The 27,120-nt window shown below is 46.0% G+C and overlaps 1 protein-coding gene across 6 annotated transcripts in view; it reads right to left on the bottom strand.

Moving 5' to 3' along the window:
* The window catches only part of rnf220a (ring finger protein 220a), a 172,328-nt gene that overhangs the window by 11,266 nt on the left and 133,942 nt on the right, over positions 1–27,120 (bottom strand). For 2 of the 6 annotated variants that reach the window (XM_078287523.1, XM_078287525.1), the window contains exons 4-10: positions 24,640–24,735; positions 21,468–21,510; positions 18,247–18,371; positions 16,832–16,961; positions 8,556–8,748; positions 8,209–8,264; positions 7,924–8,041 (exon numbers count right to left, since the gene is read on the bottom strand). In XM_078287523.1, the coding sequence (XP_078143649.1) occupies positions 7,924–8,041; positions 8,209–8,264; positions 8,556–8,748; positions 16,832–16,961; positions 18,247–18,371; positions 21,468–21,510; positions 24,640–24,735 (761 nt within the window). Of the gene's footprint in view, positions 1–7,923; positions 8,042–8,208; positions 8,265–8,555; positions 8,749–16,831; positions 16,962–18,246; positions 18,372–21,467; positions 21,511–21,671; positions 21,881–24,639; positions 24,736–27,120 lie in introns of those variants that run through there. The other 4 variants (XM_078287524.1, XM_078287526.1, XM_071905228.2 and 1 more) reach the window with 3 other exon arrangements.

Here is a 27,120-nt window from a genome sequence, read left to right as displayed (position 1 = left end):
CGCGTCTTCTTTCTCTAACCCCTCGTTCTTCCCCTTTTTCCTCTGCATCTCTTCTGTCTTTCTCTCCAACCCACGTCCATCTGACCCCTCGCACTTTCCTCTTTCCCCCGATCCACCTTTCCTTTCCCTCCATCCTCTCCTCCCTCTCCTCTTTCCCGCCTCTAAGCAGCTTCTGATTAATGTGTGGCGCGATAACAGAAAATGTGCATTTAACACTGTCCGACAGCATATGAAGCAGCCATAACTAAATCAATATGGCCGACGCGCAGACCGCAACGCCGATGATGATGATTTGGCGTGGGCCGGCGAGACTCGACGAGGCAGCCGCTGTTTATTATAGCCATCCACTCGCGAGATGCAATAGTTGTGTGTGTGTGTATGTGTGTGTTTATGGTGATGTGGTCATTTTCCAGCCTGATAGCTGGCTGATCTATGGTATTGATCTGGATGGGGAAGGACAAGTGGAGAGAGGGAAGGGAGAGAAAGAGAGTGTTGGCTGGAGGGAAACGATACGTGGTCGTGCGTGTGAATTTGTGTGTGTGTGTGTGTGCAGAAGAAGCCTGGGATACGGCTTCTTTTATTGCAACCCCAAGCAGCAGAGGATGCAGGGGAAAGGAAACAAGGATGCACTAATCTCAATTTCTGACTAAGAGTCGGTTTTTTATAATCCATTTTTACTGTGTACAGTACCACTAGTCCAGATTTGGACTTCTTCAAACACCCCAGTGTTAAGTTGTGGTGCTCAACAGAAGCCTTTATTATGCCAGTACTGAGCTTAATTTCTTTCTTTTCACACATCGTGTTCAGGAGCACAGAAAAACTCTTAAATCTGAATGCTTTATTTCTTCCAAAAGGAGATAATCATGATAATCATCACAAAGAAGTTCCCTTTCTTGCTGTTCCATTTCTAAGGAATCTTAGGTCCTCTAAGTTCTGCTGCAGCCATCTTAGATGTACCAAAGGAGATTCCACAAATAATGTAATAATGAGACACTTTATTGATTCCGGTAGGGAGATTATCTTTTCTCTTGCCCCCCTCCACAGGGAGGTCAGAGGTCAGGGTTCAGCTACAGAACAGAAACCTGGTGCTGGTAGGGATTCAGTGTCTTGCTCAAGGACACCATCACAGGAGCTTGAACCCGAGTCCTCTGGTTAAAAGACGGCCCTCTAATCACGAGGCCCCCCTGCCGCCCCAAATGCAGCAGGACGTTCTGCCTCTAACCATCTGAATTGTCTGGGAAAAGTCGGCCCACTCCTAGCTCCTCCCTGTAACCCCATAACCATCCCGTGTCTATAAAGACCTAGTGGGACTCCGAGCCTGACTCGCCACTCCGCGCCCTATAAACCGCTTTACCCTCTCCTCTTATTAGTTCTGAGCTTGTAAAAAGCCATTTAGCCTTGATTAGCCTGCTAGCTTATAAAGCAGCAGTGGACTCTTGACTGGACTGGACGGGACGGGACGGGACGGGGCTGTCCCTCAAACAAGGCCGTCTCTCTTTTATAACAGCTTCAATAAATCCCTCTGTCGCTCACTCCGCCACAAAACTCGGCCACGGGACTCTCCTTCCTTGTCCGGAGCGAGTTTAACAAAGAAAAAAGAAAAAGTTTTACCCTTAAAAAAGATTGGTATTACTCTCCTTTCCTCACAGCCCCCACTCCCACCTCCCCCCCTCCCTCACCCCCTCTCCTCCCCATCATCCTCTCTATCCCTACGATGAATATTCATTTAGCGCGGCTGATTTATAGAAAACCACATTCTAAAAGTTGTTTAATTTCCCAGCGCTATAAACAGACATTTTAATCTGTCTTTATATGCGGCTGCGGCCGTCTAAACAGGCGGGGGTGGGGGTACGGAGGGGAAGGAAGGAGGGCCGGAGGAGGTGCAGAGCTTTAATGGAGGTAGAGAAGAGGACAGGATGATTTCACGGAGCCGGGGAGGGAGGGAGACGACTCTTTTGGGGGTAAATCTGACAGGGGGAGAGAGAAGCGGCCTTTAAATTGGCAAGAATCACAGGTAAAATCCTTGAGTTAAAGGCCTATGTGCTATTTGTGTACGTCGCTGATTTAAGCTGGCTCAGGGGTTCTTCGACTTTTTCGGCCTCAGAGCCAAAACGAGTAAATTTAGCCTCACTGTGGGACCCGGGCTCGCTGCGACAGAGCGGCAAACTTGTCATGCGGACTCACCAGAAACAGACCCGCAGCCCAATTCGGGTCGCGGCCTATAATTTAAGAAATGCTCGGGCGGCTCGTCTGGGTACACAAACAAAGTTGTCTTGAATTTTTGCCCAAACTGTCACACGCCTTCTATTCTCAAGAACCCATAGAAGAAGAAGAATGTGGAACCTGGTTTCTTCAGCCGAGCTCGGCCCGAGTCAGAGTAGCGGTAAGTTTCCGTGAGTGCGGGTCCCGGGGCGAGGCTAAATTTCGGACTCGGTTCCCGGGCTGGGCGGGTTTAAGGAGCGCCGCGTTAAAATATATATATATACGACCGACGGGTTAAGTGAAAAACTTGGCCCTGATTTGCGAGGTTGCGTGAATGGAGGTTATTGGTGGTGTTAGAGCTGCATGACAGTGCTGTGGCAGCCTGCTGTAAAGGCTCGTTGGGGGCATAAAGTAAAGGCTGTGAATCAGACGATGAATTACACAGCGTGCCTCTGCATCCGTCTGCACTGGCTCGCTGCAGTTGTGGGTACATGTGCATCTGCTCCGTGTTTGTGCATGCGTGTGTGTGTGTGTGTGTGTGTGTGAGAGAGAGTTTGCGAGCACAGTGGGACGAGGCTCTGGTCTGGCAGGATCCAGTATTCAAGCTGTGGCCTTGATCTAGAGGCCCAATATCATAAAGTTTGGGTACCGCTACTGAAATACGACAAGACATTCACGCAACAGGCTACTACACTGGCTCCCACTTAAGTTACTGCACCACAGGGCTTTCTGGGTGGTGTGTGTGTGTGTGTGTGTGTGTGTGTGTGTGTGTGTGAGAGAGAGAGAGAAAGAGACAGAAAGCAAAACTGCCCTACGGCAAGAAAGCAAGAGAAAAGAATGAAAAGAGAGAGAAAAAAAAAGTCAGAGAGACAGATAGATGGCTCTTCCTCCCTTCCATTTAGCGCTCTGTCCCCAATGTGTGTGGGGCCATTTCTCATTTCATTAGTGTGTGCTGTGTGTGTGTGTGTGTGCAGGCTTGTAGCTGAAGACCTCCACCATCCATCTCAATCAGCCCTTGTGTCTTAATCTACTGTCCACCTACATCTCAGCCTCGCTCAGCCTCACACACGCAAACACACACACACACAAAAATGATACAATCAGGCTGCGATAAATTCTAAAATTCCATAATCAACATTTTGGCACCATACTTTAGCAAACATTTTAGCTACCGGGGTGGGGAAATAAATCTTTCTGTCTATGTGCGGTGAGAGCAGCAGCGGTGAATCCCTTTAGAGCATCAGCCTGTGCTGCACCCTGTTAACCGAGGCCTTAACTACACTGACACACCATGATAAAACATTTAAGTCACCATTGATTTCCCCTGCCTCAGACCAACGTGTACGTGTGTGTGTGTGTGGGTCTCAGATGGCAAAGGGAGGGGGGGGGTTGTCTTGTAAGTGCCTGAGAGAAATTGAGACAGAGAACGGGAAGAAATGAGTAAGAGAGATGGGAAGGAGGAAGAAGAGAGAACGAGAGAGAAATGCAGCTTGGCGACAGAGCAGAGATAGAGAGAGAGAGAGAGAGAGTAAGAGAGAGAGAGGACAATCGAGGGGGGAGGAGAGGGAGGGTAAAAATCTAGCTTCATCACTTCCAAATTGAGGACAGATTCAATTATTTGCAGAAGCCACATGGAAATCTCTCCGCATTGTTCCGGCTGGAGCACCAAATTTGGCAGCAATCGCATTGGCGGCATTGGAGGGGCCATTTATCTTGGAGGGGAAAGAGCGTCTCAGGCGTCTCTGCATGTACGTGTGTGTGTGTGTGTGTGTGTCTGCGTGTGCGCGAGCTCATTTATCTTGCAGGGGAATGAGCGGGGGAACGAGGACGCCCCGGGAGGCAACCAGATCATTACCCATCTGGGATCAGAGACAGAGAGAGAGAGATTTCACTGACGCTGCCCCGTGCAAAGACACACACACACGCACCCGAGCGCACACACACACACGTGTACAATGTATCAATGTAACGAAAGGAGACAAATCTCATTTTCATTTGGGGATGGAGGGGCAGAGAAGCCCCACAAATACATGCATTTATACCAAGCGGAGAGGGGCGAGGCGGGGAATTGTTACAGCCAGCCGGCCGACTGCTTGTTCCAATGCAATCATTCAGCATCTAGTTGGCTCCCTTTAAATGGATACTTAGATTAAGGCTGTTCTGCGCAGGGTGGCCGCTGCGCCCTTAGTTCCAACGGCACCTACAGTTTGGCCTTAACAAAGTCATAACATCAAATTTTCTGCAGACAAAGAAAATAATTGAAAATTTAGGAGGACCTTGGCAACTAGGCAGACCTTGTTGAAAATCATAAACAGCTTTAAGCTTTAAAGCTGCACTGGGCACGGTTTGTATGCAAAATCCCCATCCCCACTTATCGCAATGCTGTAGATTCACCTTATTTGCCCAAATTGTTGCCAGAGGATTTTTCCCAGGAAAGATCTACCAGACGCCGGGTGTTTAGAACAGCAAATGTAAAAGCTTTCATGAACTGGCTATAGCTTGAACCACTATGGTGTTCAAAGTAGTAGCAAAACAGACATTTATTTATAAGAAAATGTCACTAATTATTCCTTTCACCCTCACGTGAACCCTAACCTTAACCCCACTGGAGACTTTATGCTGAACCCTACGCTTAAACAGAGATGGAGGGGAAATCTGATCACTGTTTCGTAGAGATGTAGAGAATTTGGACTTTGCAGCTTGGCCAGAAATTGAAAAGTTTCCCCCATGGAGTAAGACATCTTCTGTCCCGCCCATACTGCCTGATTGAGTTAGAGTGAAGCAGCAGGAAAAAAAACACTCACCTGAAAAGATGAGACACAGGCTAGACTGGATAAGCCATTCCAGAAAATATGAGTCTTACAGTCATTGTATGTATGTGTGTGTGTGTGTGTGTGTGTGTGTGTGCGCTAAGCTAATAGAGCAGGTCGAGGAAGGCGCTTGTTCCTCGGTGACATCAACCAGCTGTCGATGATTCATACTTTCAACCGTGTGTGTGTGTGTGTGTGTAGCGGCGAATCAATCTAAGCTGTCAGGCCACTGCCTCTCTACTTAGCCATGCTGACCTGTCTATCTTCATCTCTTTCACACACACACACACACACACAGTATAACATGGATGATCACACCGCAGAGAACGACTTATCAAATGCATCCCCTTGCTCAGCAAACACACACACACACACAGCGCTACGTGTTCGCCATGCAGTGGTGTTTCTGATCAATACACTTCAAGCTGCTCTGCTTATTCACCAGTTATCCCCCTCTGCTGATATTTAATATGGGGAACACACACACACACACACACGGAGCGCTGATTGATTCATTTAAATGAAGCCTTTACCGAGGGCAGCCCTCCCAAAGGGGAGAGAGGGAGGGAGGGAGGGAGAGAGAGGGAGAGAGGGAGAGAGAGAGAGAGAGAGAGAGAGAGAGAGAGAGAGAGAGAGAGAGATAAATAGAGAGTATGTGTGCAAACTACAGGCAACAGCAGCACTACCAGGAGTAATGATGTTCTTATCAATCAGGGAACATGCATATTGCTTATTTAATAGTCTAAACATGTATATCATGTTTATATTATATTTTCGTATAAAAATCTTGCCTAGTGCTGCTTTAAACTCTCCATAATCAAATTCATTTAGCGCAAGTTGGCTGCTCAACTAAGCAATGCCTAGTTGACTCAGGTATCCAATTGTAGAGAAAACAGCTTTGGCCCCTATCATTTTTAGCGTACCTGACGAAAGGATTGAGGGATGGAAGGTGGGAAGGGTAAAAAAAAAAAAGGAAAAGAGAGAGGTGTTTTTTTTCAACGGGTATGCTAAAAAGGCACCTCAGTTTGGACAAGGGAAATCACTTAGAGAAAAAGAGGCTGGGATGCAAGGCAACGCGCAGACAGCAGAATCCTGACCCCAACTCAGTGAGACAAGCTCTGTGTGTGTGTGTGTGTGTGTGTATTTGTGTGTGTGTGTGTGAAGTAATCGCATGGGGCAAAAGGACAGGGGAATATGCCAGACATGCAGAAGCAAGCAATCAACCAAATCCCTCTCTCTCTTTGCTCGCCTGCCCGCTTCTCTGTTTCTCTCTCACTCTCGCAATGAGCTGACCTCTATTACCCATGCAGGGGACGAGGTGTGGGTGAGTGTGAGCGAGCGAGCGTGTGTGTGTGTGAGATTGTTTTCTTGTGGCAGAATATGGATGAGGGGATGGAAATGAGGGAATTAGGGAGCGCTGGCCTTTCACACACACAGGGTGTTCTAATGGATAGGGCAGCATGTCTGCTTGTGAGTATGTGTGTGTGTGTGTGTGGAATAGTTTGTGTGTGTGTACAACAACTAGGCACCGGGGTTCTTTACACTGTCCAATCCAGCCTCCACCTTGAGTAATGGCATTCAAATCCATAACTCCACATGCCACTTGGAATTTTTCTTCAAATATTTAACTTTTTTGGGAGTAATTCTGATTTATTTCTGCACAGTATCTGCTTTATTTGCTAATGCATATTAAAGAGTGAGAAGGAAGGATGTGTGACATGGTTTGAGAGCCTAACTAATCCGCCTCAGCTCGCTGAAGCACAAGGACGTCCTACAGTATAACAGTTTTCTACTTGTGCGCCCGTCTCTGTTATTTGCAGGTCCAAGTCAGATGAGGCCCTCAAACTCAAGGCTGGGGACACACTGCATGACTTTTACGCCAATTATAGCCACGATTTTACATCACGACTGATGCACGGTAGTTTGGGGCATCGTACAGATGATGTTGTTGTGCGTGTCCTAGTCGGGACTGCCGTCTGGACCATCCCAATTATTTCAAACATCTAATTTGTCAACATGAATCTGTGTGCAGTGTTGATGTCCTCCTGTAGTGTGAGCTGATCAATGGCACAAATCTGAATGGAGCAATCAGAGTTGAGCAGGAAAAAAATGCGTGGAAACTATGCTCCACTCTCAATGTTTATTTTGGTTCTGTGTTGCAGAAGCACGAGGGTTCATGTATCTGTGAGATTCTGGATGTTGAGTGGCATTAGAACTCAGGTAGTGTGTGTTCCCCGAATCCAAATCATGTGATTGGTGAATGCCAGTTGGTAAATGTGTGATGTCCCATCTATTTACAGCCTGTTCAGCTGTCTAGTGTGTCCCCATTGTAAACCAACCTGGCTGCTTATTTTCACTTGATGACACTTAACGACTGCTGGTTACTGTGTATCGTCTGCGGCACCAGCCAAGTACTTAACGTTTCTGCACACACAGTTTCTGTTTCAGTGTATAAACTGCGTTGTAGGCGTGTGCGTGTACACCGGTGTGAACAGAGATTTGCATGTGTCTACACGTTGCTGCATTGACATATGTGTGTGCCCGGCATCTGTGTGTGTGTGTGTGTGTCCCTATTAACGATTCCAAGCCAGCTCTGTGCTCAGACAGAACAGGACTGCAGAGAAGATCAATACCTGAAGAGACCCTCCCTGTCGTCACACACACACACACACACACACACACACACACACAAAGAATATCCACACAAAATGCATCATTTATGACCCCTCCAGAACGCGACTCTCCCACAAGTAAGAAAACTCATCAGAAAGTCATAGAACCACGCCGGGAGTGTGTGTGATATATCTGATACTGCGATGGGGAAAGTGAAAGAGTAATTTTCTATCTCATTTTTACAACTACATCATGGCGCGTGTGTGCGTGCGTGCGCATGCGTTTGTGTGTAACCTACTTTTCGATCTCGCTGTTTTTACAGGTGCGCGGGGCGCAGGAGGAGGAAGAGCAGGAGGAGGATGAGGGAGTGTTGGGGTCCGTCTTGCTGCTCTCTCCGTTGCTCGTTGAAGGCATCTCTGCAGACACACACACACACAGGCCACGTGAGAACACTGGATGGTGTCTTTCCCAACTGCGATAAGCAATTCCACACTTTGCAAAAATGGTGTGTGCATATGTGTATTACTTTGTCTATAATGTGTGTTGTTTTTGTCTTAAATGCGTTTGGTTTTGCCGTACTCACCATCGTTGACCCATTTGGAGAACTCGGGTGTTATTCTGTTAGAAGGCATCCCACCACTGCAACACAGTGACACACAGACATTGTTATGAAAGAGAGCTTAGACCTAACAGCTAAAAGTCAACAGATTTAACCCAAATATAAAAAAGTCTATAAGAAAAGAGGGGTAGAAAACTGGTAGGGCAGAAGGCTGTCTCCTTTCATTATTAACCAGCAGAACCAAAAAGAAAAAGCCACTCATTCCTTACAATGCATTAAAATAGAAACATGGGGTTGGGTCTACTCCCTCTCGATAACAGTAGTACGTCCGACTAAAATCACTAAAACACCTTGGTGGTTTCGTTTCGTACTTGAGGACGGCTCCCCGTAGCGCCTCCCTCTCGCGGGCCTCCCCCTGGTCCTCCCCGGCCCCGGAGCAGGGGATGATGTCGGCCTCGGTGTACTGGGCCTTGCCGTACTCCAGGGTGTCGTCCCCGTCCACGTCCAGGTCGGCGTCGCTGTCCGCCGCGCTCTCCTTGGCGCTGCACATGGCGAAGCCTGTTCCTGTGAGAGAGAGAGAGAGAGAGAGAGAGAATAATGCATTCATTTTCAACATCACTTGTATTTTAAAAACTGTATTTAAAACATGTTAATGCTTTTAAAGGCCTTAAATTTAAGATTTTTAAGACTATTTAAGGAAGGGGACACAAGAAAGAGAGTGGGAGAGAGAGTAGGAAAGGTGGAGAGAGAGAGACAGCGATTGGACTTGTGGTGAACTGATGAAGACCGACGCGTTGCCCATCAATCTTTGCACTTCTTACCCTGTGTGTGTGTGCTTGTGTGACTGGCACTTCTATAAACCTAGTGATGAACGCTCAGACAAACTCTTGCCGCTGCCTGACTGCTTCCTTCAGCTCCACTTAGCCGCACAGCCAACTGTGTGTGTGTGTGTGTGTGTGTCCGTCACTTAGAGGCGTCTCTCCGGTGTTTGTGCGAGACTGTCTGTCCCTCTGTCACTTATGCCCTGTCTCTCCAACCCCTTGAAGGTAGGTGTGTGTGTGTGTGTGTGTGTGTGGGTGTGCAAGCATGAGTCTGTCTACCTGTCACTTACACCCTGTCTATCCAACCATGTGAAGGTAGGTGTGTGTGTGTCTGTGCATGCGTGTGTAGGTGTCTGTCACTTACACACTGTCTATTCAACCACATGAAGGTAGGGGTGTGTGTGTGTGTGTGTGTGTGTGTGTGTGTGTGCATGCGCGCTTGTGTTTCACTTAAGCTCTGCCTCTGAAGCCGTCTGTGTGTGTCTCTCAGTGACAGGCCTGACAGCCATCTTATTTACACCTATCCCAATTTCTACAAGCTCTCAGCTGGACTAGTGTGGTGTGTGTGTGTGTGTGTGTGTGTGAGGACCAGATGCGGGGCTAGACAGAGCTGACAGCCATCTTATTTACCCCCCTGTCCCAGTGTGTGCCAAGTCTGGATACTAGACTTCCTATAACAGTGGGTCTCGGCGCACTACGGTGTCTCTGTCAAATTGCAAATCAATTGCCGGGCCTCGTCTCCGAGGATCTTTAGGGATTCAAACATTTACAAGGATCTGCGGTTGCCACCTATTCTCTCCCCGCCTGACTCTCCCTCTGTAATTCAGCCCGCTCTCACTCTGGAAAAGGAAAAAAAAAAAAAGGAATGAAGAAGAAGAGAGAGAGAGAGAGAGAGAGAGAGAGAGAGAGAGAGAGAGAGAGAGAGAGAGAGAGAGAGAGAGAGAGAGAGAGAGAGAGAGAGAGAGAGACTGAAAGCTGCCGTGATAAAACGCGCCACCAATGCTAAGCCGTTTTACAACTGGCCCATGGTTTTTAGTGATCAAATAAAAAGGACCTTTTAACTTTTATTTGGTCTCGGCGGCTGAGGGGAACATATGGGAACAATGGCCACGCAGCATAAATCTGCCGGCCTGCCAGCGCTGCCTGGCTACTGACGCTATAGCTTTTCGGGGCCTGGTACATGGTAATACAGCACATATTACGCTATACAGTCAAAGAATTGGACTTCAACACATTCGCCCTGACCAAACTTAATTTTGACATAAGACACTGTCACAGACTTTGTTCATCCTCCACATACAAGAAAGCCTTGATTTCTGGAAAAGCTCACTGTTTCAGGTGAATTTGTGTTATTTTACTGACTCATCTACAGTGTGATATAGGGCTGCACGATATTGGAAAAAACTGACATTGCAATATTTTTTTTTTCTGCGATATATATTGCGATATGAAAAAATACAGGAATTTTCACCAAATGACTTGAATAGCTCTATCAAGCCTTGCCCCTTTAAGAAGGTGGCCTTGTGGGTAACCTGCGCTGGTGACGTAGTAGGAAGTGAGTGTGTTTTTAGCCGCAGCCAGAGTGAGTTGCAGGATGCTAAGTGAGTAAAGTTACCATAGTTAGCGTGAAAAGAGCATAGAACGTCACCGAGAGGCCGTGCATTATGTTCGCTGCTGTACAGAAATAAAGTGCCAGTTCTCCACTGCAGAGTTGGTCCGGACTCTTAGTAAAAAGCTTGTTACCAGCTACGAGCCAGGCTAAGCTAAAGTAGGCTAGCACAACACCAGAGGCTTCCCAACTACGGTTCGGAGCCGCGAAAGCTGGAAAGGTAACATACGCTACTCTTATAACAAACCCTTAAATCCTTATGTTATATCAGACAGACTTCTCTTGTAGATTAGTCATGGAAAATGAGAACCGTGAGTTTTCCTTTTGTATCAAGCAGCAAAAAAGTTGTAGCATGACGTGTTAACTTGCCTTACATGACATTGCACGTCCTGCGATGTGACTATTGCGCATGCGCACATCGCGATGACGATGCTGAAACGATATATCGTGCAGCCCTAGTGTGATAGGCCACATATTCCACATTTGACTTGACATGAAGCTCTTCATCGGCCTCTACACCCTCTATTCCCATCTGAGACTATGACTTGTGCCATCCTACCCACAATGCCCCGGGGGGGGGGGGGGGGGGGGGGGGGCAGCCGAGCAGGGCTAGCGCGGGTAATAAGCTGTGAACACCGCAGAGTTTTTCATCCATCGGCCGTGAACGAGTGACCGAGAGAAAATAGATAGACAGCTCTGAATCCTAACCACTGATGCACTAATGTTAAGGAGTGAGGGTGGGGTGGGAAGGGGTGGATCTTTGTTAATCTAATCAATTGATCAAACTATGGATCCTGCGGCTAGTTGGACAAGGCGATTGACAACAACCACTGGAATTGTGGGTAAACTAGCTTTGATTGTGGCTATGGAGAGAAACTAGGTTACCATATAGCCTGTGAAATAGGTCAAATGAAGTGGAATGGGACAAAAATGGGGAAAATGACACTCATGGTTTGTTGTCTCAGTTTTACCATTTGGTAAAAAAAACAAAACACCTAATATGTAAATGTAAAATAGCAAGAGCATTTTATTTTGAAGTGCTGTTGGATTACAGTAAGACTGATACCTGATGAAGCAAAGATCATTTTAACAGCATTCAGATGGTTTTAAACTATTTATTCCCTTACAGACAGATAGGATGTGTGTGTTTTCTTATTGGTACCTAAGCTTGGCTACTTCAAACCTGGATATGTCATGTGTGTGTGTACTGTACATGTCTGTGGTCTGTTCAGGGTGTGTGTATGTGTGGTGTGTTCGCTCTGTGTGTGTGTGTGTGTTCCCAGTGCTACTATCTGTCCCTCTAAGCAGTCTTGGCAGGCCAATCTAATCTGGCCAGGGAAAGGTCAGCCCCACTCTAACTGCCTTTCACTCACATTATGCACTGACGCACCCTCCCTCCCTCCCTCCCTCCTCCTTTCCCTCTTTTTTCCTTCACTTCTCATCCTTTCCCCTCCTCCTTTCATCCGTTCCTCCCTTCCTTGTTCCCTCCATCCTTCCGCCTCCCCTCTTTTTCTTCCATCACGGCTCTTTCTTTCATACCTTCCTTCCCTCTCATGTCACCCTCCATTTCCCTCCTTCCCATCCCTCACTTTTTCTTACCGTTGGCTTCTTTACTTCTCTTTCCCTCTCTCTTTATCTCTATTTTTTCTTCTCTACTTAATGTTCTCTATTCATGCAGCACTAGTTCTCTCTCTCCTCCCCTCTCTTCGTGTACCAGCCTTGTTCGATGAGCAGCTTCACCTCTTTTCTGATAGATAGGACGGGATCAATGCACACACACACACACACACACACACACACACTCCAACTCCTAAATGGCATTCCCGGTCTGTCTCATTACCATAGCTATCTCCTGCATATCGTTGACTCTTAACACGCTAACTACACATGTTCTTTTCCGAGTTACACGCTTCATGACAGCGACGCGGGGGACACCCAATCTACATACATGTCGCCGTGGCGACTGCCCTAAAGCGACAACACTACAAGTACAGATCTGAAGAGGCAGGCAGGATCAAAGGCCTCATCAGACTGACTGACAGCCCGGATCAACCAATCGACCGACCTCGGCGGCGTCCTGTTGCCATAGCAATTATCGGGACCCCCTAAGAGCGAGAGAGGAGGGGTGTCAAAGGTCATCGCGCTATCGTTCTGCCATTTACAGGTCAGAGAGAGAGAGAGATGGGGAAAGGGACACAGACACAAAGACATGAGACGGCCATCTTTGAAGTCCGTTTACAAAGCAGAGATTTCTCCTCTCCTCCATCCCCTTGGGCCATCTCAACCAGCCATAATCCCCCTCTTCTGTCGCTCTGTCCCTCTCTAAGGACGCCCTGCTATCAAGACTCAGGATCTGTCTGTCTGCCCGCCCGCCTGCCTTTCTGTCTGTCTCTCTGTGACTACGCTGATGGCGGAAGGGTGAACTCTTTTGTTACAAAGTAAAACAATGACTTCAGTTAGATTTTGCGCTGTCCGGGATTTTTGTTTTTAGCAAAAACAGATCAGTAAAAACTTCTCAAGATCTCGCTGTAACATTAGCCACAAGCAGGAGAAAACACTCGAGAAACGCAAGTCAAACTGACATTATGAAACACATCAAGATAAAATGAAACTAATGAGGGGAATGTGGGCCACTGCTGCAGCAAATAATAATTGGATACAGCAGGGAAAAAGTACAAACTAAAATCATAAAATAGAACATACATTTTTGGGGTTATATAAGCATATGCAGCCAAAAATCTGTCTGAATATGTTGAGGAGACTGTAAGAGTGAGAAGTATGGATTACTTACATGTATTTACTTATTGTTGTTATAGTATTGATTGCTTGCTTAAATATGGATTACTGCAGTGTACTTCAAACGAAAATGACGAAATGACATGAAATGCGTAGGCCAATAAAGATGATTGAAGGGATGAAGCTGCCATTCTGAACCTTTTTCCCTAATGCTAATCGATTACTAAACATGAAAAATATCAGTCCTGATTGGCTGAGACGCATTTGAGGCAGCTGTAACACACCTGATAAACACGGTGACCACATAACAGTTAATGTAAATATGAATGGGCCAACTCATTAGCTCATTGTTTGGCTACTCTTCAAGACTTTTATTGCCGGTGGGAGGTAAAGATCTAATTAACTCAACATTTGCATCCTTTCTCCTGCCGATTTCCGCTGTGCCTTACAACTCCTCTTGGCTGCTCTGAAGTGACTGTAAAGCGTGGCCTCTCGCGGCTTATTGCTCGAGTATAGACTTTCGAAAGTTCCCCCCGCAAAGTTATAAACGAACAGCCAGTTACTTTCCGCCTCAGACAAACAGAGAGAGAGAGAGAGAGAGGGAGAGGGAGAGACAGCCAGACAGACAGCGAGCCCACTAGCCAGATAAAGAGATCTCTCCGTCTGTGCCATGGCGGCGCTTTCAACCTGGCTAAGCCGGTGCGAGACACGGGGAAGTCTCCACCTCGCGCACGCAGAGTTGAATCATAAAGTGATCTTGTTCGATTTTTTTCCCCCCTCCCCTCCTTCTCCTCTGCCTTGAAAGGGCCCCGCCGCTCCCCCCCCCCCCTTGCCTTTTCTTCCTCGCGCTCTCAAAGGGAGGGAAGGATGGTGGCACTTCACAGAGGGATAGGCCCTCTCTTTATCCCGCCGGCTGGAGAGACACCCCCACCCACCACCCCCCTACCCCCCACCTCCTTGCAACATCTCTACATCCGTCTGGCTGGCTGGTTGGCTCTCGAGGGCCGGCTGGATTCAGCAGCGGTGTGTGTGTTTGAACCACTGAGGAGCTTTCAAGACAAAATCCACCTTCTGAGCCTTCTGCCGGGCGCGCGTATACCTCTGTGTGTGTGTGTGTGTGTGTGTGTGTGTGTGTGAGTGTGTGTGGCGTGTTTCAAGTCGCTCTCCCCGGGCCACCTCTGTTATCTGTGTCACATCACAAGGTGCCCTATTAGAGCGCGGCAGAAGGGTCCTGTCTGCTCGTTTAACGACGGGAACGAGGGATGGAAGGACGGATGAACCGACGGATGGAGGGACGGGGAGGCTGGTACACCCCCCCCCCCTGCTCTTTTACGCGGTTTAGTCGAGATTTCAACATTGATCTGTCTCGTCTCCTCTCTCTGGCTTTCAGAGAGGGGGAGAGAGAGAGAGAGAGATAGAGAGAGGAGCAGGTGAGCCTCAGCATGTGTGTGTTTAACAACAGATCGAACAGGGAGAGAGAGGGGGGGGAGGCGAGGAGGAGGAGAGGCAGATGAAAGCGGAGGCAGAGCCGAGAGAGTTTGAAAGAGCCTCTTAGAGACGACAACAACTCTTTACCTCCATCTGCGCACATCTCGATGGCCTGCCTCTCTCTCTCTCTCTCTCTCCCTCCCTCACACACACACACATACACACACAAATCTGAAGCAAGAGAGATGGAGAGAATGCACTACAGAGACTTGTTTGTCTCAGCGTCACAGTAATAGAGGCCACCCTGGAGACTGAGCTGGTCAGAATATTGAAATGTGTCGTCAATGCTGGACAAAGCTTACTCTAAATGCAAAATGAAAATGTATGCATGGTCTGAAATGCTCTGTGCAGTTTGAATCATTTAACCGCATGTATTCCAACCATTAGAAAAACAAAAGAATATATTTCGTTATATGTTCCATCTTTCGTTCGGAGAAAAGCGGTTCAACTTAAGCTTCTTATTCAAGAAAGCAATATATTACTTATTACTTACTCATTTCAAAATCAATTATATTACTTTAGTTACTACATCCTGGGAGCAGTGTTTCATTATACTACATGTTCTTTCACTTTTCTGTTAACCGCCCAAACTTGGCAACTGCATCCTTTACATCCATCCTCTTAGAAAAAAAAAAATCTGGCTTTCCTCCCCTCCCCAAAACAGCGTTGATGTCCAATGTTCTTGTCATCATTTTGCTCGAAAAAATCAAAGCAGTGGGAATACTTCCACCCTAAGAAAGTCAACTTTAACACCACTTCTTATCCAAGCCAGTTCATATAGGTCGAGTTAACTCAGAGCGTGCTCGCATCATCTGAAAAAGGGAGACAGCTAACTATAAAGAATTCAACTTCAATCCGATATTTAATAGTTATTACTGAGACCCACGTAGTTTGTGACATTACTCGTTCCTGGAAACGCAGTAAAGCCAATGTAACACTTTACTACTCAGCTCTGGCAGCGAAAAAATGGAGAGTGAAATTTGTCAAACACAAGGGGAAGAAAAAGTTGGGGGAAAAGTAAAAAATGGAGAGAATGTGAGAGAACGGATGGGAAAAAGATACGGTGAGAGAGAGAGAGAGAGAGAGAGAGAAGTGGGAGCATTGTGGGTGTGTTTGTGTCAGAGAGCAGCCGCTGTGCTCCCCAGTGACCAGCTCTCCGGTCCAGTTCTATAATTGCATTTCTGGGCACACACACACACACACACACACACACACACACACACACACACACACACACACTGAGACACACACACACACACACACACACACAGTGGCGACCAGCGGGTCAATTGCCCAGCTAAATGTGTTTTCCTTCCCCTTGCTAAGAGGGCTGTGCGGGGCCGAGCCGGGCCGGGCCGGGCCGACCTCAAGCCAACCCGGACCGCCACCAGACCGCCGGCACCATTATGGCTCCCCAGTCGCACTCAACCCCGGTCTCACAGAACTAACACTGCTGCAACCGGACAGGGACAGAGGGAGTGATGGATGGGTGGAGAGAGAGAGAGAGAGAGAGAGAGAGACAGAGAGAAAAAGAGAAAGTAAGAAAGAAACAACAAGCGAATGAATGAACGAATGAGCGAACGGACATGACCATGGAGCCATGACGGGTCAGACAGCCATCTAGAACCAGTAAGAGGACTGGACAACTACATCAACACAAAACATAGCAGCATAACACACACACACGCAGACCAGCGCTGAAACCATTTGACACTTCTGTTGTCAAGATGAGAGAGATGAGAGATATGAGAGAGATATTGACAGAGAGAGAGAGAGAGAGAGAGAGAGAGAGAGAGAGAGAGAGAGACTTGTTTGCCAGCCTCTACACTGTAATTGCCAGTTTAAAACAAAACTAGCATTGTGTAGTATGCATCGTGTGTGTCTACATGTGTGTGAAAGAATAAAGTGTTTATGTGCATGTCTGTGAGTGTGTGTACTGTGCTGTCTTTGTCTACATGTGTATGTGTGTGTGTGTGTGTGTGTGTGTGTATACCTCTGAAGCCTCCCTCCAGCAGCGCGGTGGCTCTGATCCTCTTCTGCCCCGCCCACTCGTACTCCTCGAAGCCCCGCCCGTTCTCTCCGTCCATGTCTACAGAGTCGTCCTCGCCAAACGCACCCTCGCGCTGACACACACACACACACGTACACGTTATTCCAAGCAAAATCACACACAAAATGGGCAAAAACAGTACCACAGGTAGTTTTTCCATATACTGTATATTCATTGAGTTTCAAAACAAAAAGTACCACTTAAATAGAATATTTATAATATTAATATGCATTTACTTAATAATTTCTATTTATATACAATATTTATTTATCAACAACTTACAACATTAGTTTACTATTAGAAGTGGTTGATCTAGAGGAGGTTAGTGGCTCTACAGCTAGTGTGATGGATAGAGATCAGTGAGGTGAGATAGAAGACGGGTGGTGATTGGCGGGCATCTGCAGTGAGACGAGTTGTCATTGGTCTACACTAAGAAAGAAGGTGATTGAACGGGAAAGTAGAGCGACTGGTAGACTGGTAGAAAGGTGATGATTGGTGACCGACAGCTAGAAAACAGAGAGAGGAGGGAACTTGTAGAAGATCTATAGGAAGCAGAGCCTGATTGGCTGGCATCTACAGGAACTATGGACGTGATTGGTCGGCATTTATGGGAACAATAGACGCAACTGGTTGAGATCTACACAAGATAAAGAGGAGAATGGTCAGCATCTACAGGAACTACATGCCACTGGATATGCTGCATTCATGTCATATGGGAAAAACGGCAGATAGGAGCTTCCTATTTGAAAATACTGTTACTGTCAAACTTCAGGTGCATGTAAATGCATGTAAACAACTGTAGGGAATGATATATTTATTTCAAATAAAACCAATAAAATGAATGATGTTCATCGCCTAAGTCATTATGATCGCAACTACATGCTGGATTTTTGGTTGACATTACAAAGTTTGCTGTCAAATATGACCTCAAATGTATCACTGAGTTCATGTGTGTTCAGTGAGAAAAAGTCATGTCAAATTCCTTGTATGTGCAAACTAACTTGGCCTATTAAACTGATGCTGAAAAAGCTGATTAACAGCAACCAAAGTCTACCAAAAATTTCAGTTATATGTTTATATTTCACTACTTGAAACGAGTTTGAACATGTGAACACTTTCAGGTCGGTAATTTTTTACAGTCAAGTCATTCTGACGGTTATTCCCATATGATGTGAACGCAGTACTGGCATCTACAGAAAGGAAAGAAGTAATTGGTCGATGTGTAGAGGAACTACAGATGCTATTGGTCGGTATCTACGGGAAGCAAAGAGGTGACTTGGACAGCATCTACAGGAAGAGAGGTGTTGACAGGCCGTCCGGCTGGCGGTAGGCGGGGGTCTGGGCCCGGATTGTACTACCTGGATCAGGCATTGTTCCACATGTCTACTCATCTCCTCCTCGCTCCCAGCCAATGGGGCGCTGCACAGCGGACATACCTGGCCCCCATCCTCAGGCTTCCTCCTCTTCATCTTCCCTATACGGGCTGGAATGGAGAGAGAGAGGGAGAGAGGGAGAGAGAGAGAGAGATGGTTAGCAACGAAACAGAATACACAGCCTCACATAGAGTATGTGAACTTTCGTCTTTTTTCCACGTTAAACACCAGGATGGTTTGATTTATACAACCACAACATTTCTAAGATGAACCACAGACTAGAGTGTGTAGGGAAATGTTCTAAAACAAAGTAAAACATTTCCAAGTGATCTAAATGAACTAATGAGCGGCAAGGAGTCTTGTCGTTCTGGGGATACAGCGAGAAACCTCATGGAAACCAGCCTACATACGGTATAATCAAACTAATCAAACACAAACCCAATTAGCTATGAGAAATTAAACTGTGTCACTGTATTTCACCAGTTAAGGGCTTGTGGGAGCTGCTCAAACTATGTGTTTGGGCCCAAAACAAGGCCCACCAAAGCAGCAATATGTGTTCATGGGCTCGGGTGTCAAGGCAAGGGAGATAAACGGATTTAAATCAGATATCTGTCCCTTGATCTGATTATTTCCAACGCAATAGAGCGGCCCCATTAGGCCTGCCCCCTCTTCTCAATTCTCTACATAGTCTGGAAGCGTAATGTGAGAAGAGGCCGGCCTGAACTTGCCGCCTTCCCACATGTGTTAAGAAAGAAATGACGAGAGCCCGACGTGACAGAACAATCTCCCCTCTCATCCCCTCCCCTCTCTCTCCATCCTTGCCACCCTCTCTCTCTATTTCTGCTTCCCTTCCTCTCCTTCGCTCCTGTCACAGCTAACCCCCCCCCCTCTCTCCTCCCTCCACACACACACACACACACACACATATAATTAGAAATTTAACAGAGCAGAACAGCCGGCCATTGTGCCCCGAGTCTCTGTCGTTTTTTCTTAACTGCAAATGGCGCGCGGGGACATTAATTTTTAGCTGGCTGGGAAAGCAGAGGAGGCCAAGAGGGACCCCGGTGAGGGATGGAGGGAGAGGAGGAGGAGGAGGAGGAGGAGAAAGCGAGGACATGAGGCAATATGCCATAACTGCAGGGGAAGAAGATGGAGGGAGGGAGGGTTAAAGAGAGAGAGAGAAACTGCCTCCTCCTCTTTGCCAATTCTCCCCTGACGCTAATCGAGGGGGGCGTTGTTAAATAGAGAGAGGAAAGGGCCGCTAATTAGGTCCGGCAGGGATCTCTTTCCCCCCCGCCCCACCCCCCCTCCCACCCCCACGAGAACGATTCCCGGTTCCACATGAGGGCAGAGGGAAAGTAATGGAGGGCGAAGTTTAAACTAAGTCTTCACCGGCTCTTGTCACGGGCTCCGACTGAAAAACGGCGGGTTATCGGCGTGTCAGGAAACAGTAAATGTCTCGTAACAGAGGCAACAATCACCGTAATATCAGTCGATGGGTAAAAACAGAGCAACATTATAAATATATTGATATTAGATTTTCTCAGTTTACACCCATTCAGTAACTGGGGAGGCTTGAAGGAGAAGTGTTGGGTATTCTCACTAAAACTTAAGAGGGGCGAAAATTATATATTTAGTAATATAGCAAAAAAAAATACTCCAGGGCAATTAGGGACAGATGAGATACAGCTGACAAAACCAGCATATGTGTGAAATAACATGGGGCTTATTAGAGATGCTCAGCCTATATCAGTGGTTCAGCATGGAGCCCATGTTAGAAATTTAGTCTCTTATCTATAGACCCAGGCTCATGAAAACACAGTGCTTCTCCTGTCACATAACTTTGGGAGCCATCGGACTGGAGCCTGCGACTCATTTTAGGTCCTAACCCAAATATAGAAGCAGCTAGGGACTATGGATTGTGGCCAGTGTTAAGGAGATTTGCCATATTTACCATTTAGGAGGCCGGCTAGAGGCTCTGAAGCCTAAGAGACAGTTTCACTTGTTACTGTGGACTTAATTTAAGAAGCTTATTAGCAACCGTGTGGGGCAGTAAGGACTACATTTTCTTCCATCAGAAATAGGAATATTAAAAGATGAAGGAATAACAACAAAACCAGGTGCAAGAGTTGAGATTTTATTGAAATAGCAGCTGCTTGGTGGATCACTTGAATTTGTACCTGTACATCCTAACTACTTGGAAAAGGTTGCGTGATGTTCTATGATGTATGTACGTTTGCCGATAAGCAAGACCACATTAAAATGCCAGCATCTTGCATGGAATTTGGTGCGATGTTCTCTCAATACAAGGGAGAGACTCATCTGGGTTCTCAGCATGAAGCCTAAGGAAAGGGACCGGACTAGTAGAGCCATGGATAGGTATTATCACTGAATCGATTTATGGAAAATTAACAAAAGGGAAGGGTAGGAAGTTAGAGCACCGTTTTCTTTAACTTCACGCTGAAATAAGCGGGATGGATCTTATAATTCTAGTTTTTTTTTATTAACAAACGGGGTACAATTCTCCTTCACTTTCTCTTTCCCTGTCATCTGGTTACAGCGGAATCCTCCTATCCTATATATGGGTGTCAATCAGCCTGATAGGTGGGTATAAAGTTGTCTCTGTGTTTCTCTGGTGGCTTTCCATGACTGTGATAAATTCACGGCTTGTTCCATCTTAGCCAGAAAAGCTGTTACAGGACAAAATGTCTCCACAACAAGGACAAACAGGGCTAGCCAGGGCCTGCTCATTATCTAATATGACCCATTTTCCTTCAAAATAAAGAATGACTCTTTTCATATCTTATTTCTTAAATGATTTATCAGCAATAATATATTTTGACAGAAGTAAAAAGTGTTTGAAGTCCTATGTTCAATACACCTGGTAAACCCTACCTGGCCTTCTTGTGGCATAATAAAAATTATAGTCACCGTGTGTTAAACAAGCTACAAAATACATGCCAGTAGATTGTTATGAAGTGAGTTGAAGTTGTTTTCCAGGCAATATGTAAATTTTCCTGACTTTTCAGTCAAAAGTACCCCCCCCCCCCCAGAAATCCCATGAAGCCTGTGTATAGCACTTGTAATACACTCATAATACACACCTATACAAAATAAAACACATGAAAAACATATTAAGTATCATAATGTGCAATATTAAGTATCATTAAGCTACTTAAATCGTGATATATGATGTGTGTACATACCATTCAATCTTGTTTGCCTATTTGCCCGCACTCGTAAAAACGTCTGCAAATAGAAAGAAAGGAAAGAGGAGGAAATGTGCGTTAGATATTGAGGAAACATTATAATATGCTTACAGGTACAAATGTAACTCCTCAGAGTGAGATTGCAGTGGATGGTGGACGGCTGTCTGCTGAGACTGAGGGAGAGTAAACAACAAAACCTACTTCTCTCTTGTTTTGCACCTCCTCCATGAGTGGGCTGACAACTTGCCATTCAGAGCCGCTGTAGCAGCCGCTAAAACTCACTTGTGCCAACTAGTCCCGCGTGTCTCCCGATACTCTACATTACTGTAAATACAAGCTTGTGTCTATATTTTTAAACGGATGGAAATGGATTGAAAGTGGCGCCCGTATCGGCGAAGACACTCATGTCCGCCGCCATGTTGGCTTGTTTTGGTCATGTGACCCGGGCTGGAGGCGGAAGGGAGGGGTGCTGTTCCCACTTTGGGCCGCTAGGGGGAAGCAGCGGGTTTCACTGGATGAGGTGTTAAAATGGTCTTCTCCCTTTCAGATTCAGTATATGAGTTATGATAATACTAATACTACTAAAAAATACTTCTACTACTACTAATAAATAGTTATTATGACATTTAAAACAATATATAAATATATAACCAATCTAATAATATTTATAAAAGCACTACAAAGTGCTATGGGGAATCAAACTACATCAGATAGTTGGTACATTTCAAATAGTAATAGAGAAGCTTGTTTACAAATTACATGCATAGACTCCAAGAATCCTTATGAGACTTTACTGTCTAGTCTAGTGTGTAATCACTGCAAATTACATACAAGTATTTCATGTTATAGCATGAAATATCATCTTTCAAAGCGCTGGAAAACAAGATCAAAGAATGAAAAACACTTTTAAACTTTTGCTTTGTGGCTATTACAAATCAAATTGAAGTCCTTATTATGCACTTGCGGTGTGCCACAGGATGTTTTAGAATTATGCGTGCAAATTTACAATGAAATTATACATTTATCTACATGTGAATCTGGGACTTTTGGGGGTCCTGGGTGGTCCAGCAGGACCCCCGGGGTATCATTAAAAATAATGGCCTTATCATTAAGAAATATAGCTTTGTGGAATACATTGAGGGAGGTCAGATTCCTCCTTCCTTTCCTCTTCTCTGGCTTGCAGAATGTGCACCTCAAGTTTTCTCTCTTTTTTCCCCCCTCCCCCCCTCCCCCTCCACTGGGATTCAAACCCAGGAGCCTGCGTGTCTTTGGCTATGTGCTGACTGAAGCATCCAGTCACTGTTGCGGGTGCCCTCTCTCTGACACGGTAACAGTGAGCAGGCAGCGGTTCAATCCGGCCCCCGTCGTCCATCAACTTCCATCTCTCTCTCTCCTCCCTCCCTCCCTCCCTCCCTCTACCCTCTTCTCTTCCACATTCCTTCCCTCTCTTTTCCCCCTCGCTCCCGAGTGCCGACACTTGAGTTATACCGCCGCTACCGAATCATTATGATACACTCGCTAAATGGCTGGGGATAGGTCAGGTTTTTAGAACAAGGAAAGAGGTAGAGAGAGAAAGAATACTGAGACAGACTGACAGCGGGGGGGAGAAGATGGCAGAGTCTTCCATTACGCTACACTTTCCGGGTGGTAAAGGGAATCGCCATTGACTTAATCATTTGTATAATATAAGGTGATTTCAGCAGTTTCACTTAATGAGAAAATCTACTTTATCGCTATAAGCCCTTTATGAGCTGTGTCATCCTGAACGTATGGATGGAACGTCTGCATGGACTTAATAGTTCTTATTTTATGGTGAAAGGGGGGAAACCCACTTAACCCGGTGATACATCACGGCCATGAGGATTAAACCCCACCAGAGCAAACTTTGACAAATATAAGAGATAGAAGAAGAGGGGGGTGGTGGCTTTAAAGGAATACAGCAAATTTTGGGGAGATTGGTCAACTTAACAGTTAAGTGATGAGAACATAGACACCAAAATCATCCATGTGTCCCCGGTAGATCATTGGCTCCAGTGCTCCATGCTAACACTTTAGCATACACTATGTTGAGTGATAGTAGGCGACTAGCATTATCTCAAAAGGGAGAAAAAGAGAACTTGTAGCAGCTAAAGCTAAACGTAAGTAATCGTAAATGATGCTAAGTCACGCAGTTTTGTGTAGGTGATTGTAAAATTTATACAAATATCATACAAAAATAGCGTACTAGCAGGGACTACTTTCTCTGTTTTTAAGGTGGTGGGCAATGGGAGACTGTGTGCTGCTAAAAATCACTGCACAGCGGATGAATACAGTTGCTCACCTTAATCAGTTCCAAAAATAAACCTGGCTACATCAGCTATATCGAGTTAAAATGCTAATCGCCTATTATCACTCAACATAGTGCATGCTAAAGTGTTAGCATGGAGCACCGGAGCGAATGATCCGCTGGGGACACATGGATGATTTTGGTGTCTATGCTCTCTCTTCTCATCAGGTAAATTGACTTTCCAAAAACTTGGTGTATTCCAGTTGAAATCCCTATACCAGAACATAGGAAAATACAACTAGAATGAGTGGCGTTCTGCTCTGTCTCTTAATAACAGCTGTCAAAGTGTTGGTGGTGAGAAATACATTTGCCTTAAGGCAGTTTACATCCATAGAGCTAATCTGGACAGCTGGGATCTCTGTCAGAATGGGTAGCGTATGTGTCAAGGATGTTTTTGTGTGTGTGTGTGTGTGTGTGTGTGTGTGTGTGTGTGCTGGGATTATTACCACTTGGACGAATCTTACAGATGCCATAGCAATAGATAGCAGGCTAATTAGTGGAGAGGGCTAGGGCTATATAGTGGAATAGAGTGAGCGTGCTTATATTGACTATAAAAGTATTCAGACCCTATGTGATGATACTAAGTTGAGTGGCTGTGTACACATACTGTGCTTGACCTTTGACCTTGTATAACAGTATATAGTATTGCACTTTTTAGAATTGAAAAGAAGGTGAAAATAAAGAAAAATAAAGTTCCACTGAATACTCTTCACTTCAGTCTAAATTCATGTGGGATAAGAAGCGACCTAACTGACCAAATCGACCTAGACTGACGTCATTCGCGTGTGTGTGTGTGGTGTGTGTGTGTGTGTGTGTGTGTGTGTGAGCGTGCGCGTGTGTGACCTGGTATCTGTCGGAGTGGTGGGCGTCTTCGGAGGACAGAGGCGAGACCACGGGAGACTCGCCCTCACGCTTGATGTGCACCGACAACAGCAACGACTGGAGAGAGAGATGGAGAGAGAGAGAGAGAGAGAGAGGGAGAGAGAGAGAGAGAGAGAGAGAGAGAGGAGAGGGATAGAAATTGGGGAAAGAGAAAAGAAACCAAGGGGAGAGGATAGGAAGATGACCAATCGAAATAATAAGAGGCAAGGAGATCAGAGAGGAGGAAAAAGTGAGAAAAGGAGATAAAAAGAGAAGAGAAGAGGAGGAGAAGAGAAGAGAAGGGAAGAAAAGAGAACAAATATACATTTATTACCAATCACAAACCACCAAAAATATCATCCTAAAATCTTAAAAAAAATGAATGACTCTTTTCATCTTGCATACACCCTCTTAGAATGCCCAAGGGTATAAAATCCAAGCTTTATTTCTGTATAAAAAAAAAAATCCTTTTCTTTATAAAAGAAAAGAAAAGGGGAATCTTTACCCTTGGAGAATTCAGCGAGTGTTATTGCGGAGCGCCACACGTCACTGATGATGACTGTAACCTGCCTGACTTTGTCTATAAAATCCCTTCCACTGATTAGAGTTAATGTTTACGAGACGTTAAGAGGAGTTAGGGAAGAGCGAGTGATTGAAAAGGGAGGAGAGGAGGGAGGAGGAGAGGGAAGGAGGAAGGGTAAACATCTCAAAAGGAGGAGAGGACGGTAACATTACGGGACACTTTGTCTGTCCATAAAGCTGTCTCACAACACTTCACACACACACACACACACACACACACACACACACACACCAATATCCTATCCTAACCCACTCAGTGACAATCCAGTTAATTCCTCAAATGAACGAGTGAAAGAAAGAGAGAAAAAGGAGAGAAGAGCAATTTTTTTTACTGGGCTTAGTCTTGACAGAGATCTAGCTCTGTGTGTGTGTGTGTGTGTGCTTATGTTTTTATGTGTGTGTGTTGCGCTCTGCCGCTTTTTTCTTTTTTCTTTTCTTTTACAAGGCAGCTATGAAATATTTGTATTTACAGTCGTCTCCTATTAATCAAGCGGAAAGGGGCAGAGCAGAGGCTTAAGTGCTCGACAGCCGTAATCTAATAATAATATGTGAGAAATGACCAACCTCCAGAGCCGCCACAGTAAATTGGACATTATGCATGGGCCCTTTATGCCTCTGTGTGTGTGTGTGTGTGTGTGTGTGTGGTCGGTCTTTTTTTCTCCCCCCCCCTTGGTTTAAAAAGGTCAGGAAATCATTTACCTGAAGGCTTTGTGTGGGATATGCTTCAGTTTTATCACAGGAGAATGACATTTAAGTGTATTCTACTCAGAGATATTAGAGATTCTCGCATAGAAATTTCATACTTTGAAGTCGAAACAGTCTAATGAACGTGCAAAATGAGCGAATAAAGGTTGCAATGCAAAACTAGATTGAGCTGATTGTGTGATAACTACATTAGACCGTATAGAGCATATCAGAAAGTGTGTGTATTTACAATTTGAACACACTTTTATCTGTGTTTTCTAAGTGTAAGTGTGCGTAAGAAACAGACAGGGAGAGAAACGGAGAAAACAGAGAGCGAGAGAGAGAGAGAGAGAGAGAGAGAGAGAGAGAGAGAGAGAGAGAGAGAGAGAGAGAGAGAGAGAGAGAGAGAGAGAAAGGTAGAGAAAAATGTAGTGTTTGCACATGCATGGTTGCATCCGTGTGTGTGTGTGTGTGTCGAAGAGTGTGCGGGCCTATCCATAGTTATCACATCTCTTCCCCCTGACCCGAAGGCCTGAGAGTGGCAGGGAGTACGCAGCGCGCCCCGATCGCCCGGTAAGGAGGTGCGTCGGGGTTAATCCCCGGCGCGACCCGGGCGGGCGGAGCAGCAGCAGCGGGCCCTGTGCGCTCCGCACCGGCCCTCTGCATTCTCCACGCTCCTGCCGCTGAATACTAAACGGCCGTGGCGAGATGCTCAGTCACGGCCGGAGACGAAGGCCGGCGCTCGCCCTTCAACCCCGCTCCGCCTGGCTCACCTCAAGTACGGGCCCGAGCACCCTGCTGCGAGTGCTGCTCGAAGCCCGGGTCAGCACCCGAAGGTGCGGGGAAATGAAAACGGTATCGTGGCGCATTCATGTGCACGTCGGATGCACTAGTCGGAGATCTGACTTTAGCTTTCGTGTGCTCTTCGGTGGGAAATAAAAACAACCATTGAGAGGATGCAGCATCTGATTAAGGAGTTATATAGGCTATTATTCATCTGCATGTTGTCAGCCATGTTGGCTCAGGCCAACTTGGTGTAGCCACTTGGTGAAATGTTCAAGAAATAATACGCATGGACAAGTGAACGCTATTTAACGTGCTTGAACTGTACCCATCATGCTTTAGAAAAACAACAATGAAACTTAAGGGAGAGAAGAAGCTAAGAAAAGTCAGTGGACACTGTGTATTATTTATTTT

Source organism: Centroberyx gerrardi, chromosome 13 (assembly GCF_048128805.1).
Source record: "Centroberyx gerrardi isolate f3 chromosome 13, fCenGer3.hap1.cur.20231027, whole genome shotgun sequence".
NCBI classification, from domain to species: domain Eukaryota; kingdom Metazoa; phylum Chordata; class Actinopteri; order Beryciformes; family Berycidae; genus Centroberyx; species Centroberyx gerrardi.
Note: the sequence above shows the minus strand (reverse complement) of the source record. Positions and strands in the feature narration are given on the sequence as shown.